At 41.9% G+C, this 26,430-nt stretch overlaps 3 protein-coding genes and 1 long non-coding RNA gene across 7 annotated transcripts in view; all 4 read right to left on the reverse strand.

The window, feature by feature from the left end:
* The window catches only part of LOC132971985 (hemicentin-1-like), a 35,375-nt gene extending 26,946 nt beyond the window's left edge, over positions 1–8,429 (reverse strand). The window contains exon 1 of the mRNA XM_061034815.1: positions 8,189–8,429. Coding sequence (XP_060890798.1) covers positions 8,189–8,429 — 241 coding nt within the window. The remainder of the gene's footprint in view (positions 1–8,188) is intronic.
* A 1,958-nt stretch (positions 8,430–10,387) lies between these two features.
* LOC132968315 (proproteinase E-like) lies at positions 10,388–13,380 on the reverse strand. Its single transcript, XM_061034195.1, has 8 exons — positions 13,230–13,380; positions 12,436–12,524; positions 12,191–12,288; positions 11,974–12,099; positions 11,364–11,500; positions 10,928–11,070; positions 10,681–10,833; positions 10,388–10,443 (listed from the first exon to the last, which is right to left on the reverse strand). The coding sequence occupies exons 1-8, from the start codon at positions 13,264–13,266 to the stop codon at positions 10,426–10,428; spliced, it is 801 nt and encodes a 266-aa protein (XP_060890178.1). The 5' UTR covers positions 13,267–13,380; the 3' UTR covers positions 10,388–10,425.
* A 748-nt stretch (positions 13,381–14,128) lies between these two features.
* Positions 14,129–14,801, reverse strand: LOC132972124 (uncharacterized). The gene is made up of 2 exons (XR_009672872.1): positions 14,661–14,801; positions 14,129–14,390 (listed from the first exon to the last, which is right to left on the reverse strand). It is a non-coding gene; the product is annotated as an uncharacterized LOC132972124 (long non-coding RNA).
* A 5,177-nt stretch (positions 14,802–19,978) lies between these two features.
* LOC132968389 (1-phosphatidylinositol 4,5-bisphosphate phosphodiesterase gamma-1-like) overlaps positions 19,979–26,430 on the reverse strand; it is a 30,890-nt gene continuing 24,438 nt past the window's right edge. For 2 of the 4 annotated variants that reach the window (XM_061034204.1, XM_061034203.1), the window contains exons 20-32: positions 25,660–25,737; positions 25,359–25,462; positions 24,360–24,456; positions 24,185–24,251; positions 23,598–23,764; positions 23,349–23,445; positions 23,046–23,270; positions 22,792–22,937; positions 22,599–22,713; positions 22,346–22,507; positions 21,388–21,476; positions 20,995–21,179; positions 19,979–20,851 (exon numbers count right to left, since the gene is read on the reverse strand). In XM_061034204.1, the coding sequence (XP_060890187.1) occupies positions 20,791–20,851; positions 20,995–21,179; positions 21,388–21,476; positions 22,346–22,507; positions 22,599–22,713; positions 22,792–22,937; positions 23,046–23,270; positions 23,349–23,445; positions 23,598–23,764; positions 24,185–24,251; positions 24,360–24,456; positions 25,359–25,462; positions 25,660–25,737 (1,593 nt within the window). In that variant the 3' untranslated portion in view covers positions 19,979–20,790. Of the gene's footprint in view, positions 20,852–20,994; positions 21,180–21,387; positions 21,477–22,345; positions 22,508–22,598; positions 22,714–22,791; positions 22,938–23,045; positions 23,271–23,348; positions 23,446–23,597; positions 23,765–24,184; positions 24,258–24,356; positions 24,457–25,358; positions 25,463–25,659; positions 25,738–26,430 lie in introns of all 4 variants that reach the window. The other 2 variants (XM_061034201.1, XM_061034200.1) reach the window with 1 other exon arrangement.

The following is a 26,430-nucleotide window of genomic DNA, read 5'->3' on the forward strand; positions in this document are numbered from 1 at the left end:
AAACTACTCGGCCCTGGCTGGCACGGTTGGACGAGGTGTGCTTACGTTACAATGTTACAATTCACTTAGCAGACGCTTTTATCCAAAGCGACGTACATCACCATTCATACACAGTAGCAGCTGGAGCAATGCAGGGTTAAGTGTCTTGCCCAAGGTCACATCGGACATGTTGCTCAGCTGGGGATCAAACCCTCAACCTTTCGGTAGATAGGCGACGACTCTACCAACTGAGCCCCAGCCGCCCCAGCTGCCCCAGTGCTTAGTCACGGTAAGGTTGCTAATGCAAGAGCACAAGCACTAGCATGGTTACGCAATGTGGACATGACGTATAGCCTAGTCGATGCGACCATTCCTCTCAACAATCATTTTAAACAATAGCGACAAAGGGTTTACATTGGTGCAATGCAGAGGTTTGGTCGGCATGTGCATTTGTCCCAAACTGTCACGGTAAGAACGTAACAGTTCGGTGCTACGGTAATGCGACGAATAGGTTTGAGTGACTGAAAGAAAAAAAGGTGGTTACAGATGGCAGTATCCACTCCAATCTAGGTGGTGGTAATGCATTCAAAACGCCTTGCCACCTGCCTTTAAAGAACACTCAAAGAAGACGACACACCTAAAATAAACGCAAGTGAAAGAAGGGTGAATGGAAAGTGCAGACGACACAGAGGAGCTTGAAGACCCGCCAGCTACATTTAATTCTGCTGAGTGGGAAGATATTGGGTTCCCTGTGGACTACAACAGTGATGGAGTAGAGATTGGTCTTGACAGTTGTGGGGTATGTGTGTGGAAAAACGTTGAACATGCTACTGCATATAAGACAGCAATCACCCAGATGTGCCAAATCACCAGAGCGAGGCAAAAGGGAATCGTCCAACAACTTATCCCCGCCCTTTGTAAAAAACCTCTAGATGTGAAAGCAGAGAGGGACAAAGAATTTACTGAAGATATTAGAAAATACATTTCAACAGCTATGCGCCCATTTGCAGTAGTAGAGGATCCAACTTCAAGTATTTATTGAAAGTGCTTGAGCCTCAGTAATGTCCCCTCCAATGCACACATAAGCCAGTAGGTGGTCCCTACCCTTTACAAGATAACTATCTCAGGTAGGTCTTAATAACGTTGGATGGAATAAATTGTAATTTGCACTACTTTTAAAACTACAACTACTTTGAAATAATGTTAAAATAAATGAAAAGAAACATAGCACAATGCATTTGAGACTTTTTGTTGCTTTATTCTTGACGTACCGCACTCGTATCAAACCGTGACTCCAAAAGCGAGGTATGTACCCATCCATGACTCCTGTGTACAGTTGCACCCCTACTATCCAGTATTACAACTTGATGACTAATGTACCGGAGGTAACCGTGCTCAGGCCTGGCTGGGCCTGGAGCAATGTAAATTAAGACTTAAAGGTAGCCAACTAACAGTAAACTAAAAAGACATTTTTCCAGAAAAACGTCTTGTATTGGTCAGTAGTTGAAGGATTTAAAAAAAGGTGTCCAAAAAAGGGACAATAAAAATGAGCACAAAAATAAGAGAAAGGCTTTACCCCTGCTTTGCTTCTGTACAGCACAACCAACCCTGTGCTTCATATCGTGATGATGACCTAACTCAAAAGATGAGTCCTCTATCTATTTCTATGGGTAGAAGCCCGTCACCTCTGAACTGGTGGTTTATGAACAAATATCAACCTTTACACACAAAACAAGCAGCTAAGCTTCTGAAAACCCAACATGTGTTTCAACTAAAATATCCATCAACATCTTAAACTGCACCTCACATATTTGGATGTAGATGTAATGTGTTCGAATTTAGTCTTCCAGCTGCCAAAAGTATGATTTTAAACAATTAAATCTAATGAATCTTTGATTCTAAAAAAGTATTCTAGTAAAAAAACATTTCCTCATTAATGTCTAGACGTCAATCTGTTAAGTCTAAATTGACTTTAAAATGAGGAAAGCCTTCCTAAAGGTGCTACAGTTAAAGTCCTGAAGTTTGGCTTATTATTATGAGTAATAAAGCAACAAAATTGCTGACTGGCAAATACTAACATACAACATAGTGTATGTCTGACGTTGGTATAGTTGGCAATGAACAGCTGGAAACAATCCACTCCAATTCCAGGGCAGTGAGTTTGAAAGAGCAGTTTGGGAGCCAAACTTTTCTTGTAAGGGTATAAAAATGGGTCAGTATGTTACTCGCAACTATATCTAAGATTTCTGTCTGTGGCTGTGAGTTTTTGTCAAAATGCTATGTTGCTCAAGCAGTATCGAGCCATAACACTGTAGCCACAGCTACCACAACAAACTGGGATAACACGATTCGCTGTGAACACAGTGAGCTGCTCCTCACCAACAAAAAGAGGCAGCTGTTATCAAGATCACCTGACTCGCCTCGGGGGCTCAGTTCTGCTCGATAAATTAACATGGAGTAACTAGCTGCTTATGCTGTGGACACATGGTAAAAGTTAAGGTAAACATATCTGCCTCAAAAGAGGTAAAACACATCTTAGCAAACACAGGACAAGTTCTTTAAACATACTAAGCCAAAATGTATTGGTTAAGTGAAGACAGTTTCTTTTTACTTGCCAAGCCTAAAATAACACGTAAATGACTCAAATAGTGCAGATATAATAAATGTGAACTGAACTGTAGGGCTTACACTATTACTACCAATTAGCCTTATTTAAAATGAATCCTCGAGGCATATTCAAGTCTCGTATCGTAAAAAGAGCTGGTCACATAATCAGCTTCTTCGGACTAGGGACATAAAAGGATAAAGTTGGGATGTGCGCGATAAGTATATATAAGTCATTATTAACATTTTTCATCAATTCAGGCCTGCAATCCTGGTCAAATGTTGTATCTAAGCAGCCAACCACCACTAGCTTGGGCTGTAGCTCCTGTTAATGGCCACTGCCATAATGCTCTACTGCCTGGATGTACACCAGCCCAGCGTATGGATGCTACCTTGGAAGTATTTTGATGTAGAAAATGGAAATAGAATTGTTTGTAGGCTGTGTCAGGTTAAACTGGCATAACCACTTGATCAGAGCAATGCGTAACCAGCACAAATGAACATGAGCTACACTCTACAAACCAATTTGACATTGTTTTCCAGCAGATGCTGTGATCCTGTGTTTAACATGGTTGAATAAATTGTCCCCAATTTTGTCTGTTTTCTGAGTGTTGTCTTAACTTTCGTCTTGTGTTTCATCGACAGTGAAAATGAGTCACTAGGAACATCCCGAGTTTGTTGCATTAACTCTTCCTTTCTTTGCTTTTAAGACTCTACTTACTTACTTACTTACTTACATGAATATGAATGTCTTTACCCTAAAGCTATGTGTCATCTAAGTTTCCCAAAAAATTTTTTTTACTGGTCCACTGCAGCAATGTTAATGTGTCCCCTCAGTTACCTTAAAGGTGGAGAGGCACGCAAACAAGCCCCCAAAAGGTCAAGGGGATATTGTTGAGCGCCCAGACAGTGATGTCAAAGAGCCCCTGGGGCCACAACCACGGCATTGGAGCACTGAGGGCCCCAGGATGAGGCTTGGAATTCAAAAGAGGCTGGAAAACAAATCCAAAGCCCAGAGGGAAACAAACCTAACAAGGTAGAGAGTACACAGTTCCGTTTGACAAATGCCCTTTGGATGGATCATCTGTGTCAAATAGATTAATGTCAACCACTGCATCCACAGGTCAACTACCAGCAACCTTTCTAAACATCAGCAACATCCTTCAGGTATGTGCTGCCTTCCAAGATGAGAGGGATAACCTCTGAGCACCAATTTCAAAGCTAAATGAACTTGAAACTATTGCAACCTCAGGGCACTTCAGAAGGTCCGTGTACAGTTCCAAAAATTAAAGGCTGTTTTAATATTCCAGGGCAGGTCAATGAGAACATGAAACACAAAGAAACTCAGTGTAGTCTGCCACACTCCTCTCTCCTCCTCTAATTCTCCCAAAAAAAACTCCACCTCTCTCTTTTGGCATTCCTGCTTAATAGCATCATTATTGACTCCGTCCAGCTAAACGCAGGCTCCTTGTAATCTCACACGGGTGGGGCGGTTCAGACAAAAAAAAACTGCTGCTCTGCAAAGAAGGACACAAAGGGAGTAAAGGGGTAGGTGGAAAAGGACGCCGAACACCAACAAAGGGATTTCCAAGATGAGTGCCTTTGATCATACAGAGGAGGTAGAAGCTATCCCGTCATCTTCTCTTATCACTCCACGCCCACACCTTTGCTCCATCTCCTTCTAACTAAAGTTGACTCAGAAAGGGTAGTAATGCAGGCCATCAACCGAGCGTAACCAATCTACAGAGCACATAGCCGGAACAAACCGCTACTTACCAATTAAAAAGAAGCAGAAGAAATCAGGAATCATTTTGGAATGTCTGAATCTGAGTTAGGACTTCTTTAGTCAGAAGCAAAGTCTTACTGTTTGACTTGGACCATCGCTTGTTCCTTTCCTGAACACATCATCCAGTGTGGTCAGAAAGAAATATAAAGAAGATCTAGGTTTTTGTGCTTCAGCTTTGTTCTCCAGGACTCTGATTTTATATTACTTTTGCTGACTTTAAAATGTTCAGTGTGTTTCGATAAAATACCCTTTCATAATATAAAACAGCGTCTGAAACCTCAAACTCCTTTCAATAGCGCTATTGGGTGGCTCCATCTGAGAATATTATTAACCAAACCCCAAACGAAAATCCAGAAGGGCACATACAATTCATGCAGGGATTGAAGTATAACAGATTTGAACTCTAAAAGCTCTCTTTTAACTGTTATCATGACCACCTTCGTGACTTCTTGCATTGGCAAAGGTTGCAACACTGAGAAGGCCTTTATGGATGTAGAGCACCAAAGTGTGTGCCATTATTTTACCCTTGGATATTTCATGCCTGCGCCGTCTCTACGACGGCATTTTCAAACCACTTTGGGATTACAGTCTCAACAGACAACACGATCAACCAGCTGGCAGCTCGTCCAATATCAATGTTACAGTAACACAGTCCTACACCTTCAAATCTAATGACTTGATTGACTTAGATTTGAAGGTGAACGACTGTGTTAACATTGATATTGGAAGAACTGTCTTGGACTTGTGCCCTTGAATGATCAACCACATTAAGCCATTTCAAAGGAACACCAAGATAGCCATGCATGAAAAAGAATCTGGATGGATGGATGGATGGATGGATGGATGGATAGATAGATAAATAGATAGATAGATAGATAGATAAATAGATAGATAGATAGATAGATAGATAGATAGATAGATAGATAGAGCTACAGTACTAGGGGCCCCCACTAACCCGAGGCCCTGGGCTCTGACCCACCTCATCCTCAGCTAATTAAACACTCAAACAAGCATGTATAAGAGGACAGACACACACACACACACATCCTCTCACAGCAAGGTATTATTTACAAGGACACGTCTGTGTGTGTTTGGACGTCAGTACAGCCATGACCAACGTAGACTTGTAGACTTCACTGGACACAAGTTTGTAGACACGTCTGCACGGATCTTCTTCATGTTACTTGTCTGTACATTTTAATAGAGCCTTTATTTCACATATTGCAGATTTGTTTAATTGTTGTTAATTTAAAAGCTCCCCAATGTGACACTAATGATGTGGTAAATGCGAGAAAAAAAAATGTTGGCCTACAGTAGGACTTGTGGGAGAGCACTGTGAAACAACCTTTATTTGGCTGTAAAATCTCAAATAAATGTTCCAAGAAGTGAGTGTGCTTACAATACACCCTTGATTTCTCAGCGTAAGACAGGATTCTTTAATGAAAGATAAGTCATCTTTCACTGGATTTTTGCAACAGAAGAAACAATCATTTCAACAGTTCTTGGTGTTGCTTTACGGTGGGCTCTCTCATTAAGCGACAAAAGTAACCTGGGTATGAAGTGATAACTAAACAAGCCAGACAAAATTCAGCCGTTCCACTGATTCATTGGAGTGTTTTCAGGTGGTAGGACTAAACACACAACCCGAGCCGCAGTAAAATGACTTGTGAAGTATCCTCTTGCTTTCTCTCTTTCTTTCGCTCCCTGCAGGATGGAGGAAAGAGGGGAGGGGGGGGGGGGGCTTCCTGACTGATCTTCCCACACAAGCCTGACCCCAATATCCAGGCATCCTCACTGACACTCTTGCTTCTCACACACACACACAAACACAGGCCTGGAGAAACACAGATACACAAACACACTCACTCTCTAATGTTTACCGTGTCAGATTGCCGTGTAAATAAAGGGGGGAAGCTCCGGAGTCTGATTTAAAGGGAGCCAAATCAAACAGGAGGGACTGCGTTATCGCACTGGGTAGGATGTAAAGCGGCGAAAGTGGATCCGTGTCTGAATGAAACAAACCCGTTGAAAAAAAGTTGTTATAAAAACAAAGCTGGTTCTCTCTGAGGATCTGGGATATTGTTGGAAAAGGGGGGAAAAAAGTGAGACAACAGAGACAGCAGCAGAAAAAGCGTTTAGGGGAAATGTTCGGCAACCCCTGCTTGCAGTGTGCTTTGCTAATCATTCCTCTATGTCCCTGAGGGTTTGGGAGAACACATTCTGACATCCTCGTAAACATTTCAAGAAGAAAACCAACGTCATTCGGTGGTGAGGGACAAACACAAAGACAGCCCGCAGAGAGAATTCAAAACAGAATTTATGAACTGAGTTGTTGCACCTTCAGTGTAAGAGGAGAATGGTATGACTTCCTATAAAACGTCAGTAACATTGCTGTTAAAGTAAGGCACATACTGAAATATCATTATTCTTTTACCAATGATGTTTTGTCCGAGATTCAAGCTTGTACCATCTGCTAATGATTTAACAGTAATGGGTTCATTGTTGTGTATTTTGGGCATATTTTTTCAGTGACTGTAATTATTATTCTAGGCACAAAGCTGCAGCTTGAATCTACGATGGAGGAACTGGGCTTCATAAGAATGTGTGATATGCTGAAGTTCAGCAGAGGAGGACAAACATCTGGAATAGGAATCTGGCTCTTCACCACACAGATCACCTCTGATCATTCATCTCCTCCTTTCTCTCGCTCAGATCTCTTGGATCAGTTTGTTTGTGCAGTTGCTAAGTGTATTCAACTCAAAGTGGGCAAGTTTGAAACATATGTATTTGCGATGAGGGCGCATATAAAAATAAATAAATAAAATTATGAAAGGATACATTGAAAATACTAAAACTGGGAGTCTATGGTGAAAAAAAAAAAGCTTTATCCTCGAATGCCTAAATTTGGTGGATCCGACACTTTTCTCTGTCCACTAAATGTCAAGCACCATCTGGGATGTCACCTTCTTTTTTTGGTTGATGGGGCTCTTTTTTCCATAAGTCCCACTTTAAAATCAGCAAACAAACTCCGCTGGCATGACATGACAGCAGACTTTGATTGGGTTTTTTTTTTGTAAGCAGATAAGTGACCTCCCCTCCCTTTTTAAAAACAGTAATTAGAGGAACTTTAAAACTCTTTCACGACGTTTTTTCCATTGCCGAAACTTTCAGACTTTAAATGCCATCTCCAATGAAGCTGTTGTTATGATGGTTAACATGAATTTTACAGCACGTGATATAACACATTGAATGCATCATCCCTATTGTTTGGGTTTGAATTCTCATACTGCCATTGTATTGCCAGGAACAAGTTTAACTAAATGCATATAACCCTGATTATTTAACATAGATTCTGTGTTACACGTCTGTGTGCCTGCACCTCTGACCTAAAAGCCAAGGTTACTGTTACATGGCCCAATGATTGACGAGGCATTAGCAGGTCAGAATGAGAGAGCACCTAGGGGTGATGATAATCATCAAGCTGCATTGCAAACCTAAAGCCCCACACTAACCGTGGCGGAATGCTAATGATAGTGACCGCCAGGCTGAACATCTGTGTGCGGAGTCAGAAACCCCCAGAGTCCCCTCCTCTGGAGGTGTGAGGAACATTAGGCATTCAAAGGGCGGACTGTGAGCAAACTATCACATTTCTCACTTTTCTGTTTGCCTTTGTTGTCGCAACAGAGAGTAAACAGCAAATAATCTTGAGAGTAGTGCATCAGAAAAACAAGAAAAGGTGACCTGTCAAGAGTTAAAAAAATAAAATAAAATAAAAAATTACGAAAGCAAACTGAAACTGTCATGTTGAAATGGCATTACCTGGGTCATGGAAGGGGACCAGAGCAAAGTTATACAAAGTTTTCTTCGGTCTGTTCAAGGATGTTTCCAGAATCTTGGACGCGCCCTCGATGACCTGCACGAGGTCGTCGTACATGGAGCCGGTCACATCAAAGACGAATGCCAGGGTAGAAGCGCCCTCCGGGATGTCCTCCTGTGTGGCCCCGGTCCCCGTGACCTGACCGGCTGTGTACGCCACTGACAGCGCGAGGGACAGCCACATCAATCTGCTGCCCATTTCAGAGCCAAGACTCTTCTCAAACAAAAGTTCTTGGCTGTTTGGTTCTCTCCAGTTGCAACCTCAGGCTGAATCTCGAGTTAAAGGTAGAGTCATCTGGCTCTTAAAAATTAACTGGGAACAATTCACAAAGAGTAAAACATCAGGGAAATGAAGGTCAATAAAGAAAACCTCTCGTTTTCGTGCAAGTCTTTGGGTTCCTCGCAGCCTCTCACTTCTCTGTGAACGCAAACTCTGCGGTCTCAGCAGCTGCAGCAGCGCCTGTTGTCTGCAGAGTCAGGAGTCCTTGTTCAGCTCTGTCATACAAAGACCACCTCTCAGCTGGGCAGAGAGTGTCCTGGGCGCAAACTACCCCATGCAGGTTAGCAGCGCTGTGATTGGACGGAATGTTTTGGGTGAGGGACCATGGGTTGCGTACATTAGGCTATTATCGCTTACTCATCTTGCACAACGGCGATACACAAAGAGCTCCAGGGTGGTCATGTTTCCCATAATTAAAAATCTACGTTGAAGAATCCACAGGCTTACTGGCTATGAATTGATTGGCATGCACGTAGGCCTAACGCAATCTCGCTGCTCCAATTCATTACCAAATGAGTCCAAACAGATCATGTTTACATTTATAGGAGAGTAAGTAATATCAAACTACTCTGAACAAGTATATGCAGAAACAGAAACGAAGACGATATATTAATAGTTGAACTTAGCCTATATGAAACAAGCTGATGTGAGACCAGGACAGTGAGGTCTTCAATGATTCTGAGCTCTCTGTTGCCACCTAGCGGTCGAAGTGTGATTCCACATTCAACTGAATTTAAATGTATTGGCGAAACAAATGAAAACACAGCAAAGCACCATCACAGTAAATAAACTATGATAAAGAGAAAAGGGACATATCAGGAGGTTAAAATGCCTTTGGGGCTCAGAAGTTTATCAGTTTGTAGATAGGCCTGCATATACTTTTTAAAACATTAACAATTTAGTCAAATTATTATGCAATCCATACATTTAGTTTTATACCAGTTCAAAATAACTAGTAAATTTAGATAGTTTTCTCGAGATCTTGGGTTATTTATTTCTCTCTCGTGTTAAAAACGCTGGTATTCAAGTGGTAACGAGTTATCACAAGGTATTACCTCTGTATCGTGGGAAAACCAGCTCCAAATGCTGCTTTTATTTACTCAATTATTTCACACAATCAAGGGATATATTTCACATGTGTGTATCTCTGTGTTTGTGTGCGTTTGTGTATCACTTTGTGCTCATGATGTGTTGCCATATTACAGTAATGCAACACCTGGAGGATGAGGATGAGTTTAATTGGTTCAGTTTTCCCGGCCTTTCTGTCCATGCCGAGCTGCGTGCTGGAGAATAAACCATCACATGCAGCCACATTTGACTAATTATACGTCTCTCACTCTTTATCTTTATGATATATATAGGTCACTATGAATGTTACCTCCTCCTCCTCCTCCTCCTCCGTCCCTTCAGTCACGTCTGCTCATCGACTGCAGGAGCTAACACTGACCTCTGGTGGTCACACAGCACTGGAAAAAAGATACAGCGGACCTCCACAAATTTTATATAGTGCAAAAGATATTGCTACGTTGATTATTGGATTACTGTCTAAAGCCTAGAGTTTGAACTTTTTTTTAGACCTCACCAAGAGCCAGGAGGGGGGGGGGTCTCAATCACAAAGTAGCTACACCTTCAACCATCTCAGAGTTTATGGTCTATTGTCTCTGAATCATGATATAAAGGAAGAGACTAAGTCAGTCATTAAGACCACTAGTAAAGTGTTTAGTGAGGTAAGAAGTCATTGGGCTTAGAGACTTTTATATAAACAGATTTGCAAACAGTGGAGGCGCCACCGGAAGAACAGTTTTGGTCGGTGTTGTTTGCAAAATATAAATCTGTAACTGAGAGACGACTGAGACAATCTACAGCTGATTAGATGACTTTATTGGCATTAAATATGTCTTCAGTACTGCATCAAAGTCTGAAAGAAAAACATTTGAGATAGTGAGATACTCCCAGTAATCGTGTTTGCAGGAGATAAATATACACACAAACACACAGCACACAGTCCTGTGCAAATAAAAAGTAGACATGTAAATGTTGACTTGCTGATTAATTATGTGATTAGAGTTAAGAAGGGAACATAATTAGTTGTTTCCAACCTTTCTCAGACATGTAACTTGTTTTTTGTTTTTTTTTCTCTCTGACAGAAACTCACGTCACTGATCCATTGGGTGAAGGAGGAGGTGCGAGTGAACACAGTGGGCTTCTGCAGGGTGTTGCATCCCATGGAGGAGACGAAGCTGGTCACCCCCTGCACGTACCACCTGCCGTCACCCCCCCTGCAGTTCAGAGGGCCTCCTGAATCCCCCTGCAGAGACACACAGGAGAGGGAGAGGCACTGATGCAGTGATTCAGTTTTTCATCACGTTGTGTTGATCAGGTTCAGGACAGTTGGTTCATACGTGGCAGCCTGAGCGGATGTCTCCACCAGCACAGATCATGGTGGGTTTCACGTAGCTCCCCCACCAGCCACCGCTGCTGCAGACGCTGTGACCCACCACGGGGAGGATAGCCTGCTGGAGCTTAGAGGCGATGGGACCCCCACCTGCAAGAAGGGTAGAAATCAAAAACCTGGGTCATGTCTACCAATGTCTGAAAGGGACTAATTAGTTTACATAAAATTATATATTTAAGAGACCTTCACCTGGTTGCATGCTGCCTGTGTCCCTGAATCAGAATCCTGTACTTACCTGTCTGCCTAATACACCTGTCTGTAAGCCTTCTATCTCCTATATAACTGAGATTGACATACTTACACTGCACTGATCATGTATTTATACAGTCACATTTTAGTGTTTTTTTTTAATTGTAATGTGTTGTCACATTAAAAGCACTCACTGTAGAGTCTTCCCCAGCCGGTGATGTAGCAGGGGTCGTTGTGAGGAGCGACCTCTCCGCTCTCTGGCACACAGGACGGCTGCACCTTGTCGTTCAGAACGACAGGCGAGGACAGTTTGATCATCGCGATGTCATTACTGTAACATGGAAAATGATGCCAAAGCTTAGAGGAGCGTTGCATGCAAAGGCAGAACTCAGTTTTGTTTCAGAACATTTTGGTATTGGGTTCACAGAGAATGCTTCCATGTGTTGGGGGCCATCAGTTGTGTCACTGGGGCATTTTATCTTTCACAGAAAAGATAAAACGGTTTGGTAACATTGACTGACAACAACGTGTGTCCCTCCTTCTACTAATGTGAAGCCAAAATAACCCCCGCAACGAGCCCTGGCATATTGCACTGTAGCAAAAACGAGTGCAGATTGGAGCTGGCTGGTGGAACTGAAGCCGCACGCCCTCCATTAACTGAAGAATACATTAAACTTAAGATTCAAAGATCTCTCAGCTGGGTGCATTCCACAGATCTTATAACAAACTCAATAACTTTCTTTGGGAAAGCCCACCGTCCAAATATCCTTCCAGTGCACATCTTTGAAGATTGAAACTCCTTACCCACAGGACAGGCAGTTATCATTCCATTTGGGGTGAACCACGATCTTCTCCACACTCCTGATCTGCTCGTAGCTCTCCTCCCTGGTGAGGTCGAACTCGCCCAGCACCACACGATAAGTACGGGGTCTGAAATACACACAGACACACACACACAGAGTTTAGATCAAACCTTTGAATAAAACCATACCAGAATGAGAGTAAAATATCTGTGACAAACCCGATGCAGTGGCCGGCAGTCATGACCCAGTTGGGGGCGAGCAGAGTTCCTCCACAGGTGTGACGGTAGGTGGAGCCGCTCAGATACTGCAGAGAGATCTGAGATGGACAGACAGGCAGGAAGACAGACAGACAGACAGACAGACAGGCAGAGTGTAGATTTATAAATGTTGTTACTATGTTAAAACTGCATCGTCTCCATCATCTGAAATAAATTCAGTTCAACCCTGGTGATTGTTGACTCACCTGCCAGGGCCAGCTGTAGGGTCGAGCATCCTCGCCGTTCACAACGCGGCTCACAGACGGCTCGTAGGTGGGTGTGCCGCACCCGTGAGCTGGGACACACAAAGAACTGCAGGTTACAAAGACTGATACTGAAAGACGTCTACAGGGCCATCAATCAGAATCAGAAATACTGAAATAAATCAATAACATTTACATTGTTCATAATCTGTCACTCACTTTTTTTGTTTAATGACAGAGGTGATAAAGTGTCGGGTTCAAACTTTCTATTCAAACAGCAAAACCACTCATTCTGTGTTTGAATAAATTCACGTACTCATTTGTAGAGACCAATTCACTGACATAAGATCACTTGTTTTAGAAAGAAAAAGCTAGGGTTGGAGATGGAGGTGAGATTTATTTTTGAGCTTTATTTTTCTCAGGATGAGATAATACACATTATTTGTTACGACCTTGGCGGCAACCTCAGCTTTCCCTGGCCTTGATTTATAAATATTTATGGTCTTGGTCTGGTCTCGGTCTCGCCCTGCCTTGGTCTTGGTCTTGGACTTGACTCGATCTCAGAGCACTCTGGTCTCAGTTATGTCTTGGTCGCACTTTGAGTGATCTTGACTACAACACTACTTGTCTGTAGGTTGATTTTTGAGTTTAGGTCTAAAACATCCTGAACAGCTGCTTACAGTTGACACACTTTGTCTTTCATGAGATGCAGGTTTAAGAAGAACACAGACTAACTCCGGACAAACAGAGACAGAGAGGCCTCCCTTTTTTGAATAAATCAGGTAGATGAGACTCACCGTAGGCAACGAACAGCAGGACAAGAGCCACTTTCATGATGTTTGATCAGAGTACACAGTCTGAGTGTGTGTCTGGTGGGTTTTATATCTCAGACTCCTGAGCAGTATTCAGATACAAACACACACAGTCCAGTGTGTGACCTGAGAATCTGCTCTCACTCTACATCTGCTTCACTTTGTCCTCACACGACCTCCAGAGCCCGGACAAATCAGGAAACACTCAGAAGAACAACAACACTGCTCTCTCTTCATACATACTTCAATCTTCTATACCAGAGGTTCTCAAACTTTTCACAGAGAAAACGAAAACATTTGGCTCTCCAAGTACCACCGTTACTGCCTATTTAATTACATATACAGTTTACACAGGCAGCCATTTTATTCCTGATATGCATATTATTTATTATTGACCGCACACCACACACTGCGGCCTGGGCTCATCCTCTGTGCCACTCCAAAAACAATCCAAACTGGATGTGACTCGAGTCGTATTTCTGTACTGTTCTGCGTTGTGCTTTCTGCTAACGTCGCCTCTCGCACTTATGCTGGATTCACAGTTTTCAGACTTCAGTTCCTGCTGTGCTGCTCAATGCATCCGCCGCACTTTTTTCAATATTTCCCCGTTTGGAGCCGCATGAATGTAAACCGTCATATTCGCTTCCCCCGCTTGCAATCACAGCTTCGATTGTCAAAAAAGTCAGAGACCCCAGGAGTACCACAAGAGGGATCCTGTGTACCACCAGTGGTCCTCGTACCTCAGTTTGATAATGAACGTTCTGTACTATATGAGTGTGTGCATCACTTTGTTTTCATTTTAACTGCTTTGATAGATATATCAGACTACTGACATTCATTTCTTGACGTTGAGGTTTATGACACTGGAGAAACACGACCACACATCAGGAATAATTGCTTTATTTTTGAACAGTCAGAAGAATACCTAAAGTTGAAAATCGCCTCTTGTGATGTCTAATAAGTGATTAGATGTGATTTTAAATACTTTTAGACGGTGTCAGAGTTAAAGTATGGTCTGGTATTTTTCCCAGGAGTCTGTGCCCTTGACATTTCTGTCAGGGAAATCTGCTCAGCAGGTGCAGGTGGAAAGAACGGAGGCGTGCCAAGACCTGGTCCAGGGTGTCAGGAGGAGCCAAAACACAGAGCCTGCGAGGAGGAAACAGGATTAATGTACAGTAGATGTGCGGATACACATGTGCTTAAAGCATCTAACTGTTCTTCTTCAGATGTTGAAATCAGTAGGTTGAAACCTTCAGAAATCCTTCAGGGTGAACTCATACTGTACCACCTGTGTTCCCTCAAGGGACACTCACAACTAACACACTCGTCAAAAACATGGGGACTATATTCAATAGCACAGCGCATGCTCAGACCTAACACTATCTCCTAACGCAGCTTCCCCCCCCCCTTCCTTACCTGATGTGATAGTTCTGATCCTCTCGTCCATTCTCACAGCCCGCTCCCAAACACACACCTTCTTCTTCCAGTAACCTCTGACAGTAGAGAACATCTGCCTTCACGCCCAACATCTAAAAAATTATATCAAAACACCTTTTAAAGAACTGGTTCCCAACCTTTGTCCTTTGCCCTAACCCTTAAAACCTGAAGAAGAAGTGTGTGTGATGAAGCAGCCTGATGTTTTTAGGTGAGGAAACATGTATTTTATTACACAGTTAAATCTGCAGACCTTTGTATGAACTATCTGAATGGGTCATTATTTAAGTCAATATGTCCAAATCTGACAATTACAACTTTAGAGCAGACAAAGCCTCGCGCCCCCCTGAGATGTTTGGCGCCCCCCTGAGATGTTTAGGTCGCCCAAACGTCAGGATGGGAACCAACTGTTAATAATGTAAATGTACAGTACTGTGCAAAAGTTTTAGGCAGGTATGAAAAAATGCTGTAAACTAAGAATGCTTTCAAAAATGGAAGTGTTAATAGTTTATTTTCATCAATTAACAAAATGCAGTCAATGAACAGAAGAGAAATATAAATCAAATCAATATTTGGTGTGACCACCCTTTGCCTTCAAGACAGCATCAATTCTTCTAGGTACACTTGCACACAGTTTTTGAAGGAACTCGGCTGGTAGGTTGTTCCAAACATCTTGGAGAACTAACCACAGACCTTCTGTGGATGTAAGCTTCCTCAAATCCTTCTGTCTCTTCATGTAATCCCAGACACACTCGATGATGTTGAGATCAGGGCTCTGTGGGGGCCTGCCATCACTTCCAGGACTTCTTGTTCTTCTTTACGCTGAAGATAGTTCTTAATGACCTTGGCTGTATGTTTGGGGTCGTTGTCCTGCTGCAGAATAAATTTGGGGCCAATTATACGCCTCCCTGATGGTATTGCATGATGGGTAAGTATCTGCCTGTATTTCTCAGCATTGAGGATACCATTAATCTAATCTGCCCTACAAAGGCAAAAGACCTTAACTCATAGAACTGAGAAAAATTACTTTAAAGTCTTTTTGTTGTCCAGCCAAATGAGTTGCAGGCAGAATATTGGAAATGTGGCAATTCTTTGTCTTTTTAATGAGGTTATTAATGTTCCTAAAATTTTTTAGCTCAAACATGACCTTTGACCCTAATTTGGAAGTTAAGGTACTCTGCCTTTGCATTGCCTGTACAATAATAACGGGGTCATGCCAAGGAAAAAGGCAGTAACTTCCATTTGATACTGTATTTCACTTGGTTGCATGGTTAAAATAACACAACCAACACTATTTCTTTGCTACACTTTAGTCAAGCTACTATGTGTGTCAGAAGTGCTTGATGACAGACATTAAAATAACACCTTATCTCCACTGCAGTAAAACAGTAACTTCACTTTGATCCGCAGCAAAACAAAGGCTGAACTCAGTTTGAGCATTCCGGAATGCTGCAGTACAAATGCAAAGACCCTTTTGAGTGAAGTTACTGGACTCTGCCTCGGTTTCTCGAGGGCTTTTGGAAGTTAAGGCAAATACAACCTACTATTTTCTAAAAAAAAAAAACCCCACAATTGACACAAGATATCTGTCCACATAATAAAGCACATCTGTAATGTTCCAAAAATGACAAAAATTGAAGTTACTGCCTTTTGCCTTTGTAGGGCAGAAGTCACCTCTCGACATAATCATGAAGGAGCTTCTGGATTGATTTCAGTTACAAATGAATACACCTCACAGTAGAGCCATGTGCGGCAGTTAAATTAAGGCCGCACTCACTAATAAACACATTTATATAATTGCTGCAGATATGTCCCTGCACAGCTGAATCTGTCCTCCTGCTCATTATTTGTTAACAGAGATCTCTGAAAACTTCTGAGACACACTTTTGCCCTTGAAGATCACACGCTGCTTGTTTTAATGACACCAAAGAAAACAAAATCTGCCACATGTTCCTCAGTTTTCTTCCTTACATAGCAATCGAAGTAAGCTATAATTGAAATACTGCTCGGATTAGTCCAGGTGTATTTGTCTGCACCTGTGACTCACCTGTCTGATCTCCTGTGTGACGCACGCAGCCAGACTCTGAAGCTTTGAGGGCTCCCTGATCCCGAGCACCCTAGGGTTCACCTGCTGCATAGAAGTCTCAGCCGCTCTCCTGTCTGACCTGATGAGCTCTGACTGACAGGATCAACACACACACACACACACACACACACACACACACACACATACGCCTACACACAGCTTCATGTTGTTATAAAACCTGAATGATGAGTTCAGAAGTCTGCAGGTGGGAAGTGCGACAGCAGGGGGGAGATGCAGACAAAGTGACTACAAGAATTAAACAGAAAATGTGCTGTGAAGAGACATTAGAAAAAAAGGAATAGACTTACTCTACATAATAAAACACCACCAATATCAAAAAAAGTCTTGCATTTAATTTTCATTTTAAAAAGTAAAGAGGAGCAAACACTTACATCTGTGGGTGACCCCGGAGTTTAATATTTGACAATTTGTTTAATAAAGTCTCATTTCACTGCAGGGGCTTTTTCAGACTTAGTTAACTGGGGTGGCCCATCTGGGACACTGATTTATGCAGGGGTTGACCTCCACAATGTTTCGAATTTGGACTGCAGTACCCATTTTAAACACTAGGTGTCAGAGTTACATATTGCTCCTTTTAAAGCTTTTTATTCACAGGATTCAAATCAACATCACAGGCAGAAAAAGATGAAAGAGCTTTTATTCAATGTAAACTTGAGCAGTATTTGTAATGCAGAATAATAATACTGGACAGTAAGCATAGATACAGAAAGAAATAAAAACATGAGTCAAATTTCTAATAACACACAAACAATGGCTTTAAGCCAAAACGTTGCATAGAAAGACGTCCCTGCTGTAGCGTAGGGAGAGAGAGGTCTGTGTCTCTGGGGACTTTTGAAGGAACACAAAATACATTTCTCTCTTCAAACAGAGTCCAGAATCATACCTCTTGTGATTTGTTTTCAGCTATGGACCATGTTAGATAAATAAAAAGTTATATACAATGAGAACTCAGAGAGGAGCATTGATAGGACGGTGAAGTAGCCACAGGGTTTTATCAGACACAAAGACATGCATTGGGGTCGGATCGATGCTGCTAAACCAGCTCAGCCCAAATCTGTTTATTAGCTCCAGATGATGGGCTCTGATCCGGGTTGTTGGGTTCAGATGAGAGGCTGAGAGCTCCGAGCGGGAGTGTAAAAAAATAGTATTTTACTAGTGCTCAGTGATAGCCCTTGTATGTAGTGTGCGGCTGCGTTTCATTACTCGTTCAACCTTCTCTCGTTGTCTTTCCTTCGGTACTGATATGATAAAAAGCGCGTTTGGATTTGTCTGAAACACTGAAGTGAACTTGAGGAGATCCACTCTCAAAGGAGCAGAGAAGAGCATTCTGACAAACAGAAAACATAATGGTAGCGGTCGCATGCAGACAGTCTTTGCACCGTGCAGCAGTCACAGGATACAAAAACGTCACTCCCCCCTCCTATTGGCTTGAGCTGAATTCTCCTGATAATATCCTGCTGCGTTCTCGCGTCAGCTTATCCGGACTTGCTGCAGGAGAAACTCAGCATAAAGTCTGAGTGAATAATTCGGCTGTTTGCGTTCACACATACAGCTCCTCCTGGAAATATCAGGAGATTTCTGCAAGTGTGAAATCATTATCAAAGGGCAATAAGTCAATAACAAAAGGGTCTCCTGATGTCAATGTTACCTAAAAAGCTTTGCTGATAATCCTTTGGCGCAATAACATACACCCATGGTTTGCCAAGGGATAATAATGCAGGAATGTATGCTTCAGCAGAGCTCTTAGATGTCTTACTGTGCACACCTTAAAGACCATTATCAGGCTTACAATGTCCCAACAGATGACGTCATCACAGGAAGACCAGCGTTGTTAACTTCTGCCTACGTTGAGGTTTTGGTTTAGAGGAAACTTTGAATCTTTGTTTGTTTTCACTGTGCTTTGCAGTCAGGAGAGCAGACAGACCTGTCACATGTTCACATCTCTTTAGGTTCATTCTCCGTAAGCAGATAGATTCCTCTTGTTTTTTTTTTTAAAACTAATTTTACACCCACAAAGAATGTGCAAACATGTCAAATTCATCTCAAATATAATCAATTCATTAAAAAATAAACATTTATGTAAATATCTGCAGAGGAGGCCTTCCAGGTGGGCTGCAGTTATTTCAGATGATTTGAAAAAAGCAGCAGTTTGGGCTGAAGGCTGACAAAGGTAAGTGTGTGCCGTATCAGTGACCCTCCTGTCCTCTCTAAGTGTCGTCTGTGTAACCTTGACTGTTACCTCACACCAAAGGCTAAGAGGAAGAGAATGAGGTGAAGAAGAACTCCTAATGAAACGCAGCACACATGTTCTTCGAGTGTGACAAACACACCTGAGCCCTGAGAGGAATGTGTTGTTCTTCTTCCCCTCTCCCCTGCTCGATCCCTTTGTGTCTCTTTTGAAGGTAGTACAGAAATATTTAGAGCCCTTTTTCTGAAGTATTAATCGATTTCTCTGTGCAGTTTGCTAAGGAAACGTTAGATGCAGTTCATCCAGTTTGTGCTCTCCCAGAAAGAAGAGGAGCCCATGACATGAAGTTCAGCTCCCCAAAAGTCTTTGTCTTGATTAATTAGGAAAAACAGACATCAGTTTTTTTAGGATCCATTTCAAACCCATTTCATGAGTAGTGGTCCGAGCTAAACGAGTGACTTCCTCCTCCTGTAGTTTGTGAGTAGTTCTCCCTTTAAGGTCCACAGTTCCAGTTGTAGAGAAAGCAGTCTCTAATCATTGGAGTAATTATACTCCACAAAGACATCATCAAAGGCACACACATGATTTGTATTTTTGCTACATGTGCCCGCTGCTCCCTTTTTCAAAAGATTTTAATTCCTCCACGAGTTTAACCTGAGTTTTCCTCTCCCTTATATCCTTTTTAAAACTAAAAACCAAAACACAGGAAGAGTGAACCTGATGAGCTTCAAACGTAATTTCAAAACACATCTGTTGTTTTCAGATCAGTTTTTGAATATCATACTTTAACGTCTTTGCTTAAGACGTTGGCGTTCCCAACGGTATCAAGAAGCAAGCCGATAACATCGGCTGATATTAGCATATCCAGTGACTTCGGGTGACATTTAAGTATCATTGTATCACACTAGCAGTTCTCTTTCTGGCTGTCACCAGCAGAGGGCGCTACATGGATTACAACAATCATCATCACTCTCCAGAGTGTCAATTGGTGATGCACGTACATGCTAAGTTACTTTCCAGTTGAGTGAGCGTCTTGTCTTTATTATAAATCTTTTCCAAAAGTGTTTGATAACTGCATTTGAGGGATTAACGTAATTAAATGAGTACATCTATTTCTATCTATCTCTACGGATCGAACATAAATCTAAGAAAGATATCGGCTGATATATATAAATATCAATATCGGTATCGGCCCGTAAAAATCCCATATCGGTCTGACTCTAGTAAATATCTTACTAAAATCAGGAGACAAAAAGTTGTGGACAGATGTCATCGTCTATCTGATAATACCAGATTCAGATATCTTTATACTTTGATTTTTTGTTGTGGTTATGGTTAACCGCCAACACACCTATGCTAACTAGCAGACTACAGAGAGGGGTTCATTTATTTAATCAATAATCACAAATAACTTTTTGTTTGTAGGACTGAGATTGTAAAATCAGACACGTTTAATCACACAACAGAAAGAAAAGCTGCTAATCCTTTTTTACAACTTTTAACTCTCCTGTCTGCAATTGTGTTAGTGAAGCTCGTCTCCGGTTTACTCTTCATGTGTTTCAGCCTTCAGTTTATGATTGTTTTATAGCTTAGTTTTGCGAGGTTTTATTTTAAGTCCATGAGATGATTTTTTTTTTTGCTCTACTGTTTCTCCAATGCCTTTGAATCTCACATTTTTAGCACATGCTTTTTCTTCCAGTTATAAATGGATGGCACCTCGCTGCTGTAGGGAGCCTGACATGTTCACAGGCTGTTGTGCTGCACAGCTCCAGGCACCATTTGTGTTGCAGTTTAGCGCCCTCTTGTGGACGTGAGGATTAGCTGCGCTTTGCTGCCACCTGCTGCCTCAGCTTCTCCCTCCTCTTCTTCTCCACCAACCTGGAAAAAAGTAAAAATATGTTAGTGTGTGAAGGATTGAGTGAATGTGTTTTTTAAAATGTATTTTATATTTTATATTTAAAACTTTAGGTTATTTGGTATTTTATTAATTTCCTGAGTGTGTGTGCTGTAAAGTCTGTCACCTGCGGTTTCGAGCCTCCACCAGCTCACTCAGCTGATCCTGAGCCGCTCTGAGCTCCTCCAGACTCTGCTGGTAGCTCAGATCTCCTGAGCCTGACCTCTCCAGGAGGGACACCTGGTTCGACAGCTCGCTGGTCCGATCCCGCAGCCGCTGGATGGACATGTACAGATTCTCATCGTCCTCCTCCTGCAGCCAGAGTGAGGGTCACACAACAGCCAGGCAAGAGTTTGTCAATTAAAACAAAAAGAGTTACAGTGATGTGCAAAAACTCTTAAAGCCACCATTACTATACAATATTGTATTAACTAAATAATACAGTAATATCACAATAATGAAAAGGGATTGATCGGATCCATGATACTCGGCTGTATGTAAGAGAAAGAGAGAAGGACACCTTTGCATTCACAATCTCGATATGGACCAGGAGTGAGGCTAACTCCAGCTCTTCACTGTAGCTGTTTTTCAGAGGGATGCTCCGATAGCCTGGCAACAAGACAAAAAACATAAAAACATCAACAAACAGAACATACGAAATAAAAAAAGCTGCATGCATTTAGAAAGGAAGGCAAGTTCATTCATAAAGCACATATCAGCAACAAGGTGATTCAAAAAGCTTCACACAAGACATCAAAAATAATAACTCTTTTGAAAGCTTTTAATCTGTAGTTTCAGAATGTGTGATCCAAAATGTATTATTTACGTGTCAAAACCTCATTAGCTACAAGAAACATGAGTCATCAGCACAGTTATGAGAAATTGGCTGGATGTATAGACTTGTTGATGTACAATATAAAAAGCATGGGCCCAACACTGTACCTAGGGGAACCCCACATTTGACCTTCAGCAGTTTTGAATGATCTGAACATGTTGATACCTATTGTTGTAGTAACTGATAATCCCAGTGAGTGCTCTTACTCTTATGTCTTATGTTTTATTATCAACAGTTCAGGGTCTATTGTGTCAAAGGTTTTATTGTAGCTCAACAAGAACTCCCACAGCATATTCTTTTTGTTGCTTTGGGATCTCTTCTACAAATTGCAGTTGAAGTAGTCCTGGTTTTCCTGAATCCATATTTTTGGTCATACAGTATATCTTGTAATTTGTTACTCTTTAAGTGAGGTCACTTAGTTTAATGGTTTACCCCATGGACAGCAGAACCGGTGTGGCCAGAAGGGTCTCGGACATGTTTACACAATTAATAGAGCACTGCTGCCTTATGAGAACGGTTTTCTAAATGAATGTAAACAGAGCTTTCTCACATGTCTAGCTATCACTCACAGAAAAATTGAGACATCCGAATAGTGCTACACACATTAAGCCTTTATCGACTGATTCTGTAATTCCATATTCACCTGTTCGCAGCAGGCGGACCGGGTAGGTGGCCTGTGCTAAGAAGTTTGGATCACTGAACATGTCCTCCTCGTAGACGGTGAAGCGCAGGAAGGAGAAGGTGGGGTTGTGGATGTCGAACACAAACTGCCTCTGCACCCACACAGGATTCAGACCGTTATCAGCTGAGAGGAAGAGGAGGGAGAGAGACAGTTAGTGCACAGACAGGATGGATGTGAATCAAGGAGTTTCTGTTTCACTGCTTTGCCTTCTTACCTACAACGTCTGTCTTACACTTGCAGCTGTCGTTGTCAGCTCCACAGATCTCCACCTCCACGAAGGGACAGACGATGCTGCGTCCATTTTTAGGCAGATGTCGAGCTCCCAGCACCTTAGAGAGAAAGTCTGAATTTAATACGACTCTCTGAGGGCTGTTTCTTTTTTTTGTTCTCGGTGTGATTATCCTGACCTGTAACTGGATGGTGATCGGCTCCACGTGTAAGGTGTCCTTGTCGAACGGGTCAAAGGCGTCGTCCCTCATGAGGTCAGGCTGGGGAACATAGCCGCTGCTGCCTCCGAGCATGAACAAGGCCTGGTTCAGCTGCATGGGTTTATCTGGACACCACACACAGTCGCACAGTTTTTTTTCATTCTTTCACTTTGATTAATTTGGATCTTTATCAGCGCTTCAACTGCAGGTACTTTCCCGACGCCAACACTGACCAGGGGTCTGGAAGTTGAGTGCGACCAGCTGGGAGCCACACAGCCACATGGGCAGCGGGTCGTAGTTGGACGAGTCCAGTCTCTGTCCTCGGGGATAAACTCTGGAGAGCTGCCGCCGGTTGTACTGCAGGAAGCGTTTCCCTCTGCTGCGCGTCGCAAACTTCTCCGCCTTTGTCTCTGGGAAAGAGGACATGTCCCGATAACACGCCCTCTCTGTCCCGATCTCTGGAACAGCAGAAAAATCAAAATATTACACTCATTGATTTACTCAGGAAGCGAAGAAGAGAGCTTTTGAATCATTACTGTCTTCATTGAAGGGGACTGGTCTGCAGTAGACCACCAGCTCAGACAGCTCCACCGCGATCTTCTTCCTCCTCTCCATTTGCTTCTCCTCCTGCATCTGTTGGCATGAAGAAAAGACAAAAATACTGTTAGAATAAGGAATGTCACAACAGCAGAATTTCACATTTCAAACCACTGGCTATTCTGTGGTGATGTCATCAGGCAAATGATCTCACTATATTCAGTTTTCATGAGGTTTCTTGTACTGACCCGAGCATCAGCGTTCTGTGTCGCCTCTCTGATCTTGCTAACCCACATGGTTAAGTCCTCCTGACTGTCGGCCGCCACGTCCAGCGTCTGGACCGGGTGAGAGGACGGCTGCTGGGAGTGAATCGTGAACACGTAGGGCCGTGAATTCTTCCCATCTTTGTGCACCACTGGATGATGAAGATAGAGGAAGAAGGAGATGAAAAGCAACCCAAAGGTTTATGTGAGAGAGCATTAAAGGTCATATATTCTCCTCCTTTTCAACAAGTACAAATAAGTCTCAGAGCTCCCAAAAAACATGTCTGTGTATTTGATCATGCCTATAAACCCCTCTATTTCTGATTGTTTTATACATGAGTTCCTCTATGCTATGGTTATCCTTCAGCTTCTGTATTTCTATATCAGCAGCTTTTCGATAATATGTACAGTAAATATATAGTAAAATAATATTGAACCTTAAATCCTCAGGCTCCAGATTTCCATGCTGAACAAGGTTAAAAACATAATAATTTGGTAATAAAATCTGATACAACTACGTGTGACTCATCACCTCTGATTGGCGCAGGAACCAGTTTGTTTATGGGACTTACCTACATGACAGGTGGGCACATCGATGAAGCCCTTTAGAAATGTCCCAAGAGGACTATTCTCTGTGGACTGACACGCCAGCATGATGGAAAAAAAAGACAAAAAAGATTAACTAAGATTGGAAAAGCAAGTTGACTGTTGGACATTGTGCTCCAAACATGAATCAGAAGAACTCACTACTTCGTCCAGTTCTTTGGTGGGAGAACTGGGAACCTCCTCCACGTAGTTTGCAGGAAACCACAGCTGCTTCTTTCCGCCATAATCTCCTCTCCACCTAAAGGCAACACACCAATTTATATCTCACATAATGCTAGTTGTTCAAGTATGGTGTCCCTCAAGGCAGCGTCTTAGGGCCACTCATTTTTATATATTTATTAATTACATGACGGTTTTGTAACACAAAGCCAATGACTCCACTGTATGTTTATTCAGACACAGTCTGTATTTTTAAGAATAGACTTAAAACTTTCCTTTTTTAAAAATCTTATAGTTAGGTGGTAGCTTATAGCTGGTGTAGACCAGCTCCTAGTTATGCTGCTATAGGCTTAGACTACCGGGGGAACTGGCACCTTGAGCCTCTCTCTCTCTCTCTCTCTCTCTGTCCTCTCTCTCTCTCTCTCTCTCTCTCTCTCTCTCACTGTGCATATACAGTACATCATATTACTGCATGTATCTATCTGTAAATCTCAGTCACTAACCACCTATTTTCCTGGGAGCTCCCCCATCTCTCCCCCTATCCCTTTCCAAGCCCGGCGCAGTCTAGGCCTGTGAAGGCTGTTTTGAAGATTTCTGCCTTTTAATAAGGCAGTTTTTTCTTACCACTGTAACTTTTGCTGCTTTGCTGAAGTGCTCATGGTGGATAGGCTGGGTCTTTGTAATATAGCAATAAGTAAGGTCTTTTACCTGCTTTTTGTAACATAACAATGAGTATGATCTTTTTACCTGCTCTTTTGTAATGTTAAAAGACAAAGAGTAAGGTCTTTTACCTGCTTTTTGTAAAGTGTCTCGAGATAACACTTGTTATGAGTTGACGCTATACAAATAAAAATTGATTGATGGATTGATTGATTCTTTTACTGTAAATTCTTGGTTCATTGGATGTACTGTTGCTTTATTACAATGTAAACTACATACATAGACACATAGAAAGTCATGTGCACTCTGAGATCGACTCACCAGCCGCCCTCCTGCTTGTCCACGTTGAGGATGAGCGCCTGTTTGGGGAAACAGAGCTCGTCTTCCCTCTGAGCTCGATAGTCATACAGAGCTTTGACCGTACACTGAAACACAGAGTGGCAAGGAAAACTATCAGACTTTTTGTTATTGCAATGATGTTTTTAGATACAACCACTGAGAAGAGCCAAAGTCACTGGAGACGTGCCTCTATCCATATTAGCTCTAAAATTTGTAATTGGATATGGAAATCATTACTGAATATTTTGAGAATGATAACCTAAAAAAGTGTAGACTCACTCACCCGTGCTGATGGCATCTTATTTGCCTCCACATAGAAATGAGGCGTGCGGACCTCGTACAGCGCCCCATAGTCGAGCTCCTGACAACAGATCATCACATTACTGACTGCTGTGTTTATTTGTGTGAGTTAACTCCTGAGTTTTACGTTAAGCATGTAAATGTGAGATACTTTATGAAGATGGGTGACTCTTTAGGTGATACAACAGTCTTAAACAAAACCAAAAGTGTGGTTAGTAATAACTTTTAAAAATAATTCTCTACCTGCTGCATGAATAGACCGACTGTTTATTTTACTGATAAATAAATTCCCTCAAATGTATCAACATCAAGTTTAAAAATTGATGATGACCTACATGCATCATTATGGACATTTTATCCATTTGGGCAAATGTTTCCTCTTTAACTGGCCATCGTTTTTGTAATAAAGTCTCTCTCTTGAAAAATTTTGGTATGGGTTAACCTTTTAATAAATCAATAGAACACTGTGAACATTTTTATCAAATATTGAATAATTATCAGGAATGTAACCCTTTAAATGCCAGTTTGATTACATGATTCTGGCATTTAAAGGTTTAAAATCCTGACAATTGTTCAATATTTGATAGTTTTGAGCAGGGCTGAAGTTGTTTAAGAGATGTATGCAGAAAAAAGTAGAAAAAAAAATCTGTTCTATTTTTATAGCAGTTTTTGGAAATGGAAATGTTTGTCCTTAATGACTTAAGAGTGTAGTAAATTAAACAGATGCCTGAGGAGAAGTTTCCTTTGCCATTGG

This window comes from Labrus mixtus, chromosome 3 (genome assembly GCF_963584025.1).
Source record: "Labrus mixtus chromosome 3, fLabMix1.1, whole genome shotgun sequence".
Classification (NCBI taxonomy): Eukaryota; Metazoa; Chordata; class Actinopteri; order Labriformes; family Labridae; genus Labrus; species Labrus mixtus.